Source organism: Ascidia mentula, chromosome 8 (genome assembly GCF_947561715.1).
Source record: "Ascidia mentula chromosome 8, kaAscMent1.1, whole genome shotgun sequence".
NCBI lineage: Eukaryota > Metazoa > Chordata > Ascidiacea > Phlebobranchia > Ascidiidae > Ascidia > Ascidia mentula.
Genome location: NC_138573.1, coordinates 7,954,373 through 7,969,170, shown reverse-complemented (window position 1 = coordinate 7,969,170; position 14,798 = coordinate 7,954,373). Strand labels below are relative to the sequence as shown.

Below are 14,798 nucleotides of genomic sequence, written 5' to 3'. Positions count from 1 at the left end.
TCGATACAGCCATCGTCTGCAAGCAACTGTGTTACTAGAAACCACAGGGTCAAATACACAAGACCCCTGCAGACGAGACAACGCTCGCTGTAGAACAAAGCGTCCTCACGCAAAACTCAATGTTTTGGGTTGAGCTCGGGTCGCCGGCAAGGAGAGCACGAAGTAGCATAACTAAAGTCCATCGCAACCACACAGCAAATAACGGGCGCCTTTCGATCATCCACAAGGCGAGAACCTGATGCCAAGACGGGCGGCTGATGGACGAGATAAGAGCTTTTCCGCTTAAAATTTCGCATTTCTTTCTGCTGGCTTGCCACCGAACAGAATTAAGCTTTGTCTTGCACCTGCCGTTGGACCTATTGCTAAGACTTCCTTTCATATGTCCTTTTTACCTTGTTTCCTTCAAGTACATTGGTGTTCCCTATCTACGCAAAATCCCCATGCTATTGCTCGATAACGGTAGTCTTTAAAGTTCAAAGATACCGATGTCATTCTGCTGTCTCACGGCAACTTAGTACATTTTGAACTACCCGATGCACTAACATTATACAAACAGCATGGAAAAACGCACTGCAAGGTTCTATTCGTCTATGCTTTTTTCTTTTTCTGAATAACAAAAAAAAACGTTACACTAAAAACTCTCTAGGTTTCTGTTCTTTCTCTAAGGTACATTGAAGCATATTCCAGCCTTTCTTTCCATAGTCCTCGGGATTATTTTGCACACGAAGTATTCTCACTTGGCAGGGGGATTTATCTGGAGTGTTATAACTGACAAAACGCGACCACAACGGTTGACATAAAGGCGAAACTGACTTGAAATTCACAGACGGTAAACACACAATTTCTGTCTCGGTCTTAGTGGCGTGCGCGAACGCCCCAGTTCAATCAGTTCTGACTCATGTGGGAGCTTGGCACGAATGGCGTCGCGCGATCTCAGCACATTGAAAGATGGATTGCGGTCGACGAAGAGCCCTCGCCTGGACCGCGGACCACGTTCGCCCACGTAACTGGCAACAAAAACACGCCAATACAAGTTCAACAGCGCGTATTGCCTCCTGCGGCAGCGAGGACACAATCTACAATGGCGATCACGTTCTAGCAATGCAACTGAAATCGACGAAAACCACAGTGGTGCAACAAAAGACTGCTTTGGCGTTCTGATGGGTGCGGATAATAGCTCGATAAGCGTCGCCATTGCCATTGGCCGTCTGACACGCACACGCAAGATAAGGGGTGTACACGTACCCGAGAGGTGAACTCAATCATGACCAAGGCCTGTTATTCTAAGCCGTCGGCTTGGTTTGTCTAACAACATCATTGCAGGAAAACTATCCCCCTGGCAAGCCGTCGTTAATATCCCCGCTTAGGGACATAATTACTGGGTACAGTGCGGCGCCTGTCATGGTCTGATGACTTCAAGAGAAGATGTTTCACGCGTGGCGAAAGCACACCAGGGCGACTTGTTTATATTTTCGCTCGCCAGACGTCCGCGAACCAACCGAAAGCATTGGCAATAGGGCGAATCGCATTAGATGCGGTTTGAGTATCCGGTGTACTGCGGCTTGGAAAACGTCCGGAGAAACAGAAGAAAAGTTAACATGCTTTTTCATGGCCCCGATATTGGCACGCTTCTAACACTAACATGTGAGTTACATTGCCAAAACATAAACTTGGTCGTATTTTGGATCACATATGTATGTAAAACAAATTTAATTGCAAAACCTTAATTTCAAGTCAGAGTTCGTTTTGAACTAAACAATAAGCTCAACTCATGTTCTTTCGCACAAATTACCAGTCCAACGTTCTGCGAAGGATTGCAGCAGACAAAGCGACGCTGGTGACAAACAACGACATACTTTTTGCGATCGGCCATCACGAAAGCACGAGAAGTCATAATAAATATAGCCGCGCAACGATTGGAGGCCAGGCACGCATTGTCTGCCTTTCCTGGAATCGAAGAGTTGATTCAAAGTTTAAGCCAATAAAAATCCTAATTTGCAAAACACCATCTGACCTGGCATATATTATTGTTTGCACGCGATTCGTGGCCTGAAATCCGGTTAAAGCTAGGGTTGATCAACAGCTGTATTCCAACAAAACATACGTTGTGAGTGTTACATTTCTTTCTAGCTTTGTATATCACCAAGCACGTGAGAAAAACATCTATTGATCAGTGGAATGAACTTATGACGTACAAACAAAGCATGTTGATCCAAAAATAAAGCTCAAGTCGAGGGTTACAAGCAATTAGAAGCAAAATGAACTGTCACTCTACGTAACATATGTTCGCACTGAATGCTGGTGTATTCACAACGTAACCCGAACCACAAAAAACACAATTCCGACGGGGGGAAGGGCTGGGAGTTATACGAAAACATAACAACCCGAAAAAACGCCATTGAAGCGAGCAGACTGGGGTGAAACGCGCACCCGCGCCATAAAATACGAACGAGGTATTGTGTGCGACAACAGTGATATGAATGGCAGTGGTCGTGGGATCAAGGTAACCTGGCACCGCGCCTCCGACATCCAGCAACTCGAGGAATGCTGTTATCGTTTCGCACAACGCGTTTGACGCCCCGCCTAACCCACAGCCATTGGCACTTCCATTAATGTTGTTATCGCCTTGTAAGGTTCCTTTCTTGCTCGCGTCACCGCCTTTGGTTCCATGGTTTCTTACACCGCTACCAGGCATAGCAAAATCAACATTTGGGGTGGCGAACTTCAACACCGAACCTTGGAAGTGTTCGTAGGAATTTGAGCAGACTGGCGGTATACCGCACAGTGTTAAACAACGATTTTTTTTGCTTTTCAGCATCCGCGTCCTTATACCATTCAAAACCGTTGCAATCAAAACATTATTGCCAGTTAAAGAAACCGAATTGAGTATATCTTATAAATTTGTTAGCGCCCTATAGTCGTTGAATAATTTTCTGGGTTTTGCAAGTCAATCATGATTGTGATAAAGCCTATGTCGTACTTGTTGTAATGACTGAGTTTGTTTGTGTGCTTACAAGTTATGCCTATACATTGTCAAGCAACACTCAACAAGACAAGAAACGTGAAAAAGGTGCACTCGCATGTTACAACACCACGTTTTTGCTGGAAGCTTCACCAGCTGTGCGTGCCAAACTCAAGACAATCATCATGAAAACACAATTGCAACCCTTAAAGTATCGACTATTATTCGCCCGCGTGTATCACCCATGGCATATCCGCCGTATTGTAACAATGAGGCTTGAGTTACAAGCGCATACACAAAAGCGAAACCGGACGCACACATCCTTCCACCCTGCGAAGAAAACCTCAAGCAACAGATCCACCTTCGACAACAGACTGGTGCTCAATCGTTAGAAATCGGCCTACAATAGTTGGCGAGTAGGTACATTCCGTGAGTCACCCGAGAATTAGGGAGAAGGACACTCCAACGGGTGCATCTTCCCACCCTACGCGACGCAATTAGCTTAAGACTGGTGCTTCTGTGGCCTTTCTCATTGGAGCTTCACTGATGCGATGGGGGGCTTAGCTGACGGGTATCTTGTCGACAGCTCGCTGGGCCACCCTTCACCACTTGACCCCGCCAATGAGGATGGGCAGAAATAGTTGCTTTTGCCACATGGACTGTTTTGACGTTTTAAAGGTTGCACATTTGTAATTGAAGAACTGCTATTTTCCACGAGACCCTCAGATATGCTGTGCAAAACCTTTCCGTTTGAAGATTGATATCTTCAGCACGATGGGATTTGTAAAGAAGACTTAAATAATATGTGCGAACTTATTTGTGGGCTGACTCGTTGGCCCTATTCCAACACACCAACTGCAACTGCCAACGAGCACTGTTTTGACAAAATTGAGTGTAGACAAGTTACCAAGACAATTCACACAACTTTCCTCCACGTTTAGTGTTACGTCAAACTAGCATTGTGACTGTTGACGTGATCTGAGTGCAGGTTTTCCAACTTGCACAATATGCACCAAGACCTACCTATCCTGCCACAGTGGCACAACCAAATCTCGTTGATCTGAAACAAGCTTCAAACTCAGCCTCTATGCAGTGACGTCTCTTCATGAAACGAATAGGAACTGACTGCCTGTGTTCTTTCTCCTGTGGCTCGCTCCATTATTAATGTGGACGAATTAAAAACGCGGCGCGCAAGCGAACAAAACACCTCGGTACCTCTCGGGCATTGAACGGAGTCTGCGCGGAACCAGTTTACCTGCCCACACTACAACACACCAGCTTTACTCCCACGCTTTCTGCCACCAACACACAAACTGTAGCATGCAATCATACAAATGTCCTAGGCTTGTAAACTTTGCATAAAACTACACGCGAACTGAAAGGACGGAACTAAACATAAAGAAAAATGTTGAAAGGCGTAACAGCTTTAGGGCCCACGGTCTCCGCGTCGCGCCGGGGGACAAAGTTAAAATTAAAAAGTCTGCAGCAGCGGGGATGTTAGTTCACTATATCCCGAGGCAAGCATAAAGTAATGCGTTTTCGAAAACATACTCTGTGGGTTCCAATCGTTACACCAATTATGAACAAAATCTACGCGCAATGTTTACTTTTATCATTCCAAGTTTCCCTGTATAGGCGGAGTTACGTGTTGAACATTGAAACTGGCACATGTGGTTTTCGCGATCAGGTTTCGAGGCTGTCGTGACGAACTGTTTTGGGCACACCCGGCTTGTTGGGTCACCTCCTGACATGACACGTCATCTTGGTGAACGAAGACCAGAAATAGAGCAGGCACGATCGCTTTAGGACGTTCACGATGACGCCTTCGCATCGTCAGACAGTGATTGCACCACAAACGCAACAAATTCAAATGAACCGGTGTCAATTACAAACGCAACATCCTCAAGCTTTGAAGTCAACTTCAGTGCCTCCCAAACTTTACACTTGCAACCCTCAGAACTGCAGAAAGAAATTTTGTTCGAATCTATGGACTTTAGGAAACAGGTATAGAATTTATCAAATGAATGGGCTAGTTTCCAAAGATTATATACAGAACGATCATCAATACCAAACGATTATCTCAAGGAAAAATGCATTTCCAAAAGTTTTCACCAGATCACATTCAGTATGAGTCGAAAAACTGCTTCCACAATGACCCGCAAGATTTGGTGAGAAAACCATGCAATACATTCATGGGAATAGAAAAAAAATACAAAGGACATTAACGGCCTGCGCGTACAAACACGACTTTCCGCTGTGCACAGGCGCTTGTTACAACATTTCAATCGCGATTGACGAGTTTGCGACGTGTATTGAATTTGTCTTGTTTGTTTACGCGCATTCCAAGCGTTCCAAGCGGTCGCAAGGGCCTGGGCATCGATTTCGCGAGTGCTGGTCTGGAGTGGCCCCGATCATGGGAAACAATTTCCAAACAAACACTGATCTACTGACGGACGCGCACAAATCGACGTCCCGTCGAGACGAAGCTCATCGAGACCCAAGGCGGGATATAGTGAAGTGTGGATGTGGCATGTAATACATCAAAAAGATTAGTGAAGGCGGTACGACGTTTGGGTAAAATCAAAGCGTCGCGCCGACTCGTAAGCGAAAGGTTTATGAAGAACTGCGGCGCCGGATATACCACCATCTTCAGGTACTGCGAAACCGCTGTAAACACGACCTGCTTGCAACACTGTACATATTTTCTTTGCAAAGTGCACACTAATGTCTGACTAACGTTTGCACAGACCTAAAATCCTGCTTGCAAACAAACACATATATGTAATGTAGTCGCGTTACAAATACCAACCTGACTTCTCAGCTTCAACTGTAAACTGCACAAACACTCTCAGGGCGCACAGATAAGCCCAAAAACGATTCACTGTCGAGCGCAAGCGATAGGCAAACGCGTCTGGAAGAGCACAGACAACGGATCACCTGTCTGTCTGAGTATATGAGTCACGACCTCACGCCAAGGAATCTGTTGCAAGTCGCCTAATGCTAGCGCGCCGCAAGTGTCCTATTCTCCTGCAGTGGGGCCCAAATGCATCCGCTGCAAACACACCTGAATCATCGAAATGCAAACAAACAAGTAAGTACTCGTTTCCTGTGCAGGTACCGTGTTGCTTATGCGTCTAAAAATAAGTCAAAATACAAAACTTCCACGCTTGGATAAATCAGGCACCGCAAGAAACGACAACAAACAATTCAGGAGTGACGCGGTTGAGTTGCGTACCGACCGGCTCGAAGTCAAACATGAACTCAGTCCTATCTTGCAATGATCCGCGTCAAAACACAAGCGAGCGATATCGCATGCTGGCATATCTCGATAATGACGACGATACGGAGCCACGCGATGGCAATTTCGCGATCCTGCAATTCCGCGGCTACGCGCAGCTGTTTTGGGGGCGAAGGTGGCGATTTGAAAATATCGTGTAGCAACACATGTAACAGGAACTCATTGCACTGATGCGACGATAAACTTGCCACTGCAAGAGGAATTGGCACTTGCACTTCAATAACTGGTTTCGAATAGGGATTAGTTGCAAGGTGAGAAATGTATAAAATTCGAATTTTTTCCAAAATTTCGATCTCGCTATTAAGTGGATATATCATGAAGCAACAAGGCTCAGATTGAAGTCAGCAGATTTATTTAAAAAAAAAAATTTGCTGTCGCAGATAATAAAACAATGCCCAACCGAGGGCTAGATTCCTCTACAGCTACGAAGCAAGTCGTATTAAGTGGATATTTATGAATTGCGATTTGGCACATGCATTTTTTAATTTGACGTAAAATAATGCAAGAATTACTTCCATGGGGTTTTGAATGCATACCATGTAAAAAGTATGATAGACGAGAGTCAACTGTACATGATCCAACGGTCAATCCTGCAAAGTCAGCCCCCGGCAGAGAGGCGCGATTAAGAAATCACGAGGTTGACGTTTTGACAAATGAAACCCAAATAAGCGGAGTATGCCTGTGTGGTCCTGCTGCTGCTATCCAGTTCGCGGTCGAAGCCGTCGAATAGCATCGAATAAGCGCTTTCCGCTTCAACTGGTTAACACCCGACGACAGTTTGAATCAGCGCGGTATGGTGAATGTTTCTTGAAAAGCGTTGGGGGCGAGGATGGAAAATACCTTGAGGCCGTGCCGGTGGTCCGATCTTTATGTTATTTCCGCGCGTCAAATCAACGAGTTAACGTTGTATTCTGCTTGTGAACTTGGGCAATGGCGGCGAAGGGTTGGGCGCATGAGCTTAAGCCAACGCAGGCGCACGCTTGGGTCAGGTTTCAATGCTTTATAAGGGAGAAATTCTGTGCTGAGAAAACAATTCGAGCGAGGAACACTGCGCACGTCTGTCACAAAACCTTTTGAAAGCGAATAAACTTTCCCCGGAGCGACAGACGGCAATGAACACAACCTTGAACGTGAAAGTTCGTCTCCAAAAACAGAATACACGCCAAAGGCAAAAACATCGCCACGTTGCTATGGGTACCATAATGAAATCATTTGAAAATGTCTGTAAGTTTGTAAGAATCACAATACTATATATATTGCCAGAAGTTACATGCCGTATTACAGGAAATATAAAAATGTAAGTATATTTTCTACAACTTGTTGATTGATTTCTTGTACAAAAACCACACGCAAATGTCCTCTTCCCAAATCATGAGAAATTCGTCCTTGGCGCCACACAGGGTTGCCGTAACCTGAAGGACAGGTCCTTCTGTCCAACGCAAACCACCAGTGCCATAGTTAACGAACAACCAGGCACGAATGGAATTCGCGAATACGCACGGGAAGGCACTCAATTATCGATTTTCGTGGTATTCCAAACCCAGGATGGCGCTCGTCTGTGGTAAGTATGTTTCTCGCGTTTTGAAAGAAATAAACCTTTCGGTTCCACCGGCCGCACTATCATTCCAGTCGGCTGTATTACTATCAGTAGATAACTAAATAATACCCACTCTCTATGGGAAGTAAATAACTAAATAAACCAGATACATCATAATCCCGGCACAACTTATGCAAAGACTAGTGCACATAGGGGAACCACCAACTCCACACCAAACTGAATGTCATTATCAAATCACGTAGCACAAAACGTCTTTCTTCAGATGATAATCCTTTCACGCGCGATTTGCAAATACCAAATGCTTCATCTTCGTGAGCATAATCTGTGAGATGCGGCGAGGGCAACCTCAACGCTATCTGTGTGATCTCGGAAGTTCAAAGTCGCCGCGCCAGCAGAAGCGAGTGGCACTTTCATTCACACTGCACAGTGAAAGCTATTCTTCGCTGTCTGCCTCTCGCAACGTGCCTAATAACTCTTGGGAACTCGGTGGAGCGCCACATCTGCGGTTACCAGACGCCACCAGACAAAAAAAGTGAAAACGCGAAGAGTCTGACAACGACCTTCTGCCACATTGAGTGAGCGGAGTTAATATTGATTCGCAATTGTTTATCAACTCCCATGTCGGACAGATGAGATGGTATGAGGTAATGCGGGATGAATCTCGAATTGTTTATCGAACAAACTGCGTTATCAGTTGCCTCAAGTGTCCAAACCGCGTCTATATGACGAGAAAGTGGAAAACCAAACAAACAGGTATCAGTTTTCGAGGGAATCGAACGGACAATCACGCGTATTTTGAAATCGGAATTGGAATCAAACCTTTCGCAAATAAACAGACATTTTTGTTAACCGCAGTCAGACTTTATTATATATAGAGAGTCATAGTCGACTTTTAAACATCATTTTTTAGACATCCAACTCAAAGCGTATTTTTTTCGTTTTTTTCGTATTGTTTTCGTAGTTGGCCCCGATTACATTTGCTGATGCTGTAATTTCGGAGTCATGTGCTCGCAACGCGGGTTCGCCATCTTTAAAGAAGCGCAATCTGAGGACTTGCAACCGACGTTCGGGCGTCAACCGCTCGACTTTTCGGTTGTAGATAAATAGATTTGCCATACAAGTTCACCGGGCCCTGGCGAGAGGTGTTCTCGATTTACACCCCTTCCATTCCTGCGGGCAACAACACAGCGTACAGAGACAGACCGCCTCACCGACAGTCCTTCATTGAAACTCACGCATGCGTGTATTTGCTCGCACTAATTCAGCAGTAAAAGGCTTGCACGCGACGGGCACGGTGGGGTTCCGGAGGTTGCTGTGTGCCTAGCTGTCTAAATTATTGCCCGCCAGTAAACGCGCTTGGCGAAGGAACTGGCTGTCGCTCGTGATTTACCAACCGCCCTTCAGGCTCCAATGGGTAAATTGTACCGAAAATCCGGAAAAACGGGGCGTTGGAAGCTTTACAAAACTCTTCTCGCCTTATATGGGAACATAAAGGGCATCGGTTGTGCTTACACCGTTCATAACTGTATTTACAATCACCAATACAGCATATCACAATTTACGGGCCAACGACTTTTAAACTACTTGTGGTCTGGTTGTGACCGACCACATGTTCTATATGTAAAAACAATTATGTTAGTGGGCTAAACGACAAAAGAAATCGAAAAATAGGGCTGCCAACATATTTATAAATATTCTGTCACATTTCACGTTGTTTTGTGAAATTAATCTGGCGCCTTCATGCTGCCAGCTATTTTGGCACACAAACATTTCGCCTAGGGCGGCAATTCGAAAACGCCTAAGTCGGCAATATTGGGGATTATGTTGCGAGCAACCGGTACTGGAGCTCAATAGGCGGCCTGGACGTCACAATATCCCAATACAAGTAAAGCAATACCCGTAATGTGACGTCGAGGGGCGAATTCCAGAGATAGCAACATTTCGCTGATATTTCATACCTTTGAATTGATATGCGCCGGGCCACGGTAGAACGCGCCCGTCTCACGCTTGCAGGATCCCTGATGCTCCCCGACTGATCCAAAGTCATTTTCGCCCTCACAGAGCGGGCACTAAAGCTAGTCCGATCCAGTTTTTCTGGAGCAATTTCAGTCTATGTCCTTTTCGTTGCTTACAGAGAGACAACGAATCTATTGTGAGAACGTAGGTGCATTCCAATACTGAAGGTGTGAAAGCGGAACAACGGTAGTTTAGTCGTCATTCGTCAGATTCGTCGCCATTGCGCACAAATTACTTAACGCCTGGCGGCCTTGAGTGGTTGAAAAAAAAACAGTCAGTTGTGATTGGGCATTGTACTAACACACGTCCTCCCTTTCACTAAACTTGCCTTTTATTGGCCCTGGTGTTTATACAAAGTCATGACCTTGACGGTATTGGGTGTGAATAAATGTGCGTCTTTCCCAACGGTCTACCACTGAACAGCACTCACCAGTTTGCGTCTCTCCTGTGGCTTGGAGCTGACTGTGGATGAACTGGCAACTAAGCCACTAACAAAATAGTTGCGCCAAAAAAAACGAATCTTCCTAATTACAACTACATGTCAAGAGACAGCGGACGGTTTAATTGCTCGTCTGTCAAAACTAGCATGGCCAAATAATTTCTTGGAAACGATTCAAAGTAAATTTACCGAAACCGTGCTGTTTACTCTTCTTATCAGGCGCCGACTGTATATCTGCTTGGGGCTGCGTCCCTTCTGCAAGTAAGAAACATGCGCAGTTGGCGAAAAGTTCTCAATGGAAAGCATATCGATTGCTGACTCAAGTCCACCAGCTGCCCGCTTGCTGAAGAGTGTCCGAGCGCTTAACGACTAACCAAGCGCGTAACCAACATACTAGTTAACGCGAGAGCTGCGCGCGCACACCCCACTCGCAAATTTGAAGTGAAGAGCGCGACATTGTTTGACGAAACAACAGCACGTTAAAATCTCGAGTGGGCCCCGGCAATCGCGCGACTGACATTAGAACAAAACTGGTCGGGTTAACTGGCCCCGGCCGCTGGCCCAGCGCGTTCAAAACCACGTCGCGCGCAATAACAAAGGACGCGGAGGGCGGAGCGGCTCGGATCTTCACACCGTTTAGTTCGTGGTGGTTAGGATGAGGAAAGAAGCGTTGTTCGGGTCGATGTGAAAGGCACGTTGATTCGCGGCGCTAATGAAAGAAGCATGTAACCGTAGAATAAGGTTTACACGGGACGAGCGCGACCGGGTGTTGTGTGACAGTGGAAAAGGCAACACTGCGAACGCGCGATTGGAAAGTTATTCGACACCCCAATTACGATTTGGCCGCGTTCGCGTGAATGCCCGCGATAACCACGTTACCCGCTATTTAAATATACAGGCTAAGCCGCGCTGTGATGGATTCGGGGTCGCCCGCAGTTGGCCCGAATCGAGAAATGCCGATCGAACCGCACAGGGCCCGTTGCGCAAGCGTTGGCAAGAACACAATGGTCGCTTTGCCCCACTATAAGTGTTGCCGTGCGAGCGAAGGAACAAGAAGATAAATCAACGTTTAGTCCCGCCCCCTCTGTAATGAAGTGTCCTCGACGTTCCAACACACGGTGAAGGGGGTCGCCAAGGCAAAAATCCAGTTAGGTTGCTCCCTTTTGCGACGGTAGCCTCGCCAGTGGTCGCCCACACAGTTATATACGTCGTTGTGGATTGTGAACAGGCACTGCCACGGACGGTTAGGACACTCGACGGTCACTCGAGGACGGGCTTTCTCCTCTGTCTTAATCGATATCTTGGCCCGCAAGTGTTTTTTTACTCGCTGCACTTCTTTAGGCAATATACGACGGAAACCTTTAAGTAACTGAAGGGATAGCTTGCTTGCGGGTTTATACTGATGAACGTTATAGGCCCACGTAGCGTTTTAAGGAAGTTTTGCAATAACCTTTACTTCACGAAACTATAATATTTTAGTCAATAAAAGACAACCAAGCAAAACTTTTCTCACAATGAAAACAACGAACTTCCCTAAAAAGGCGGACGCATTGAAACAATCTATTTCCTAACCCGTATATGACTCGAGTCTAACTGTATTGAAACATGAAATGGGTATTTCACAATACTTATTCAGTCTTAAATTCCTGGCTTTGAATAACACACGGAACGCACCGGCAAGATGAAGTTCAATACCTTGCTTTAAGACCCAGTCGAACGTGTCAAGTAAATATGTTGTAGAATTCCAACTATTTAAAGTATAGATTAACTTTGAAACAGGTTAACACAGTGTTGGTTTTACAATAGCTTATTTGGACAGAATCTAAATGTACTGAAATTGGTGAGGAAATTGAACGTACATCACGTCTTGTTTTAAACCGCAATGATTACGTAGCAGTGCATAAATAAGTTTGGAAGTGAATACATTCCATTCATACAAACAAATGATTTGGAAATTTGCAAATAGTTTAGCATAACAACAGCAAAGCCATAGCGTTCACTTCCCAGTGAACTAAAGGAAATGAGAGGTCAAGAACCTATTTGCTCAAACCCGAACCACCCGACCTTCGTATGGAAACTCTGCACGGGACGCTTCGTTAAACATACGCGCTAGACCGTGAAATCATGAACTGCTGTTTCCATTTGCACACAGAAGGCTGACTCAAGTCCAAGCACAAGAGCAATTACACTTTGATCCCACCATATTGCAGTTGCATACGTTATGAAAACGACCTAATCACAAAGGGCAAAATTGTGTTAGCATTCCACCAAACACTAAGGCTGCCTCCATAAAGTTAAACTAACACTTCCGTGTGGTGTTAGGAATGATTAACCCCCCGGGAATAATTAGGAACGCCCCCCGAATAAATACCGGGATACAGACTTACAGCCCTCTTACTTAAATACTTGCTGGGACGCGAGGGGAACGGCAAGGATTGAAAAGGCAGTGAAAACATTTAACTATCCTGGCGAGCTGTGTTGGCAAAAAATACAATGTAAACACGTACCGGGTTTTACGTTCGCGCAGTTTTACAGTGGGTTGAACTGGCGGCTCGCCAACTTCTTTCGACGCCGACTCAGTCGATCTGCTTGGCTGGTAATCCAACGAGACACCAAAATCTCGCTCGCCTGACGAAAAATCCCCTGGAAATTGAGACAAATGAGTTCAAAATAGCTGGAAACGGAAAGAAAAGCATTTTACGGGATAAACAAACGACATTCGTAATCCCACATCCAAAAACCAACGTACAACAGTGTTAATATATTCTTTAATAACAACATACACGGAACCTCACAGTCACACCACTTTGGATAAAAGCAAACAAACACAAGCACACGTACCACGATCTCTTGCGCCCTCTGTCGGGTAAGCACCGCGACTAGCGACTGCGCTGACGGAGGTTGGATTTTCGGGTTCCATGTCAAAAACGTCGTCTTCGCGACCGCTCGGGCGTTCGTACGTGTCGCCAGGGTCGTATGGATTGTTGTAGCGGTCTCTCATATGCTGTGTATCGTCATGTGTCATAGACTGACCAGCTGTTTTGTAATATTGCTGATTGGGGAAATTGGATTGACGAGATGTTGGTGTGTGGTAAGAGGAAGTCTTCATTGTGTTTTGGTGGATTCCCCTAGAAATAAACGTGAAACTGTTAATTGAGTGGAAATTCGTATAAAAAGCAACTATGTTTGAGTTAACAACAGACTGAGTAATCTTGCGTTTGTAAAACCGACTTTTTAACTTGATTTCAATGAATGAGACAAACGGAGACCAGAAAAAAACACCAGCCTACAGCAAAAACAACAACAACCCATCCAAAAATTCCAAAGAAACTCTGGACCTTTTTGCAGGTATCACACCTGTGGTGAAAAACCAGGCACTCGTGCATGTAATGTGAAGCAAGATCTGATATAAAGGTTTTACTACTTCCGCCAGCCAGCTTTATTGCTGCATTACAACACGCCATATAATGGAATCGTCATTAGCAAGTTCGCTAGCCCACAAAGACGTCACTTGAAATAACGCGAGTTGGCCCAATGTTTGCCTGATACACGGACCGATTTAATTTCGTCCTGCGAACAATCCGCCTCGTTGCAACAAAGCGGCCAAACCCCGTTTGAGCACGCAGGCCAAACCGCAACAAAGTACCTTCTAACATAACGCTTTCTATAGGGAAATAAATCATATTTCGTCGATACATAGCATTGGAAAACCGCTCGCTGGTATGTTGCCTCGTTAGGGTGTGTGTCAATAGAGGGACAGATGGTGGTTCGCACATTGGAATTTGCCAATGCTCTTTATGGAAGAAACCGCACAGCGCGTGACAGCGATACAAGCACATCGTGCGCGTTGGTAATAATAAATAGAAAACGCAAATTGCGCAAGGTACCGGGGGTCATGCCCCTATAATGCGGTAAGCTTGGAATGCCGTTGGGAAATGCGTTGTTCATATTCAGGTCGAATTGCAGAATTTGGAAGGCGTTGTTCTTTGGTGTATTACAGACAGATTCCAACAACATGTTTATTGAGGGCCTTTTTAATTATTTCTTTGTTTAAATTTCTTGCTTTGTTTAATATTTTTGTAATGTAATGTGCAGTCAGTTCAAATATATATTTTTATTCGAAAATCATCCGAAATTGCAAAAGATATCGACACATTTCGTGCTCAGTTATCTTGAAACGAACGATATAACCAGACATGGTTTCAACTAGTCCGTCGTCGCCATTGCATTTCACTGTCATGTTGCTGGTGTTTTATTGAGGATGACGAGGAAAAAAAATAATTTAATTCAATTGTGATTAGTAAATCAAATCTGGATCCAAAAAAACCAAAGGCCCCTGGCAGGCTGTCGATCGCACACCGTATCAATAGTTTTGGTAAATGGAGAAACTGATGATGCCGTTTTAGGCGAAATATATTTTTCTCTAAATAAATCGATCTGAGCTGTCTGAAGATCGCTGTGTTTGGATTTTAATACATTATTAATTCAATTGTTTGGCAAAGAAATGCCCATAAAAAAATCACTT

The 14,798-nt window shown here is 45.0% G+C and overlaps 1 protein-coding gene across 10 annotated transcripts in view; it reads right to left on the bottom strand.

The window, feature by feature from the left end:
• LOC145912347 (uncharacterized) overlaps positions 1-14,798 on the bottom strand; it is a 54,572-nt gene that overhangs the window by 30,343 nt on the left and 9,431 nt on the right. For 8 of the 10 annotated variants that reach the window (XM_082999789.1, XM_082999783.1, XM_082999786.1 and 5 more), the window contains 2 exons: positions 13,115-13,401; positions 12,781-12,916 (listed from right to left, as the gene is read on the bottom strand). The exons of 1 other annotated variant lie outside the window; for it this stretch is intronic. In XM_082999789.1, the coding sequence (XP_082855915.1) occupies positions 12,781-12,916; positions 13,115-13,401 (423 nt within the window). Of the gene's footprint in view, positions 1-9,776; positions 10,055-12,780; positions 12,917-13,114; positions 13,402-14,798 lie in introns of those variants that run through there. One more of the 10 variants, XM_082999793.1, reaches the window with a different exon arrangement.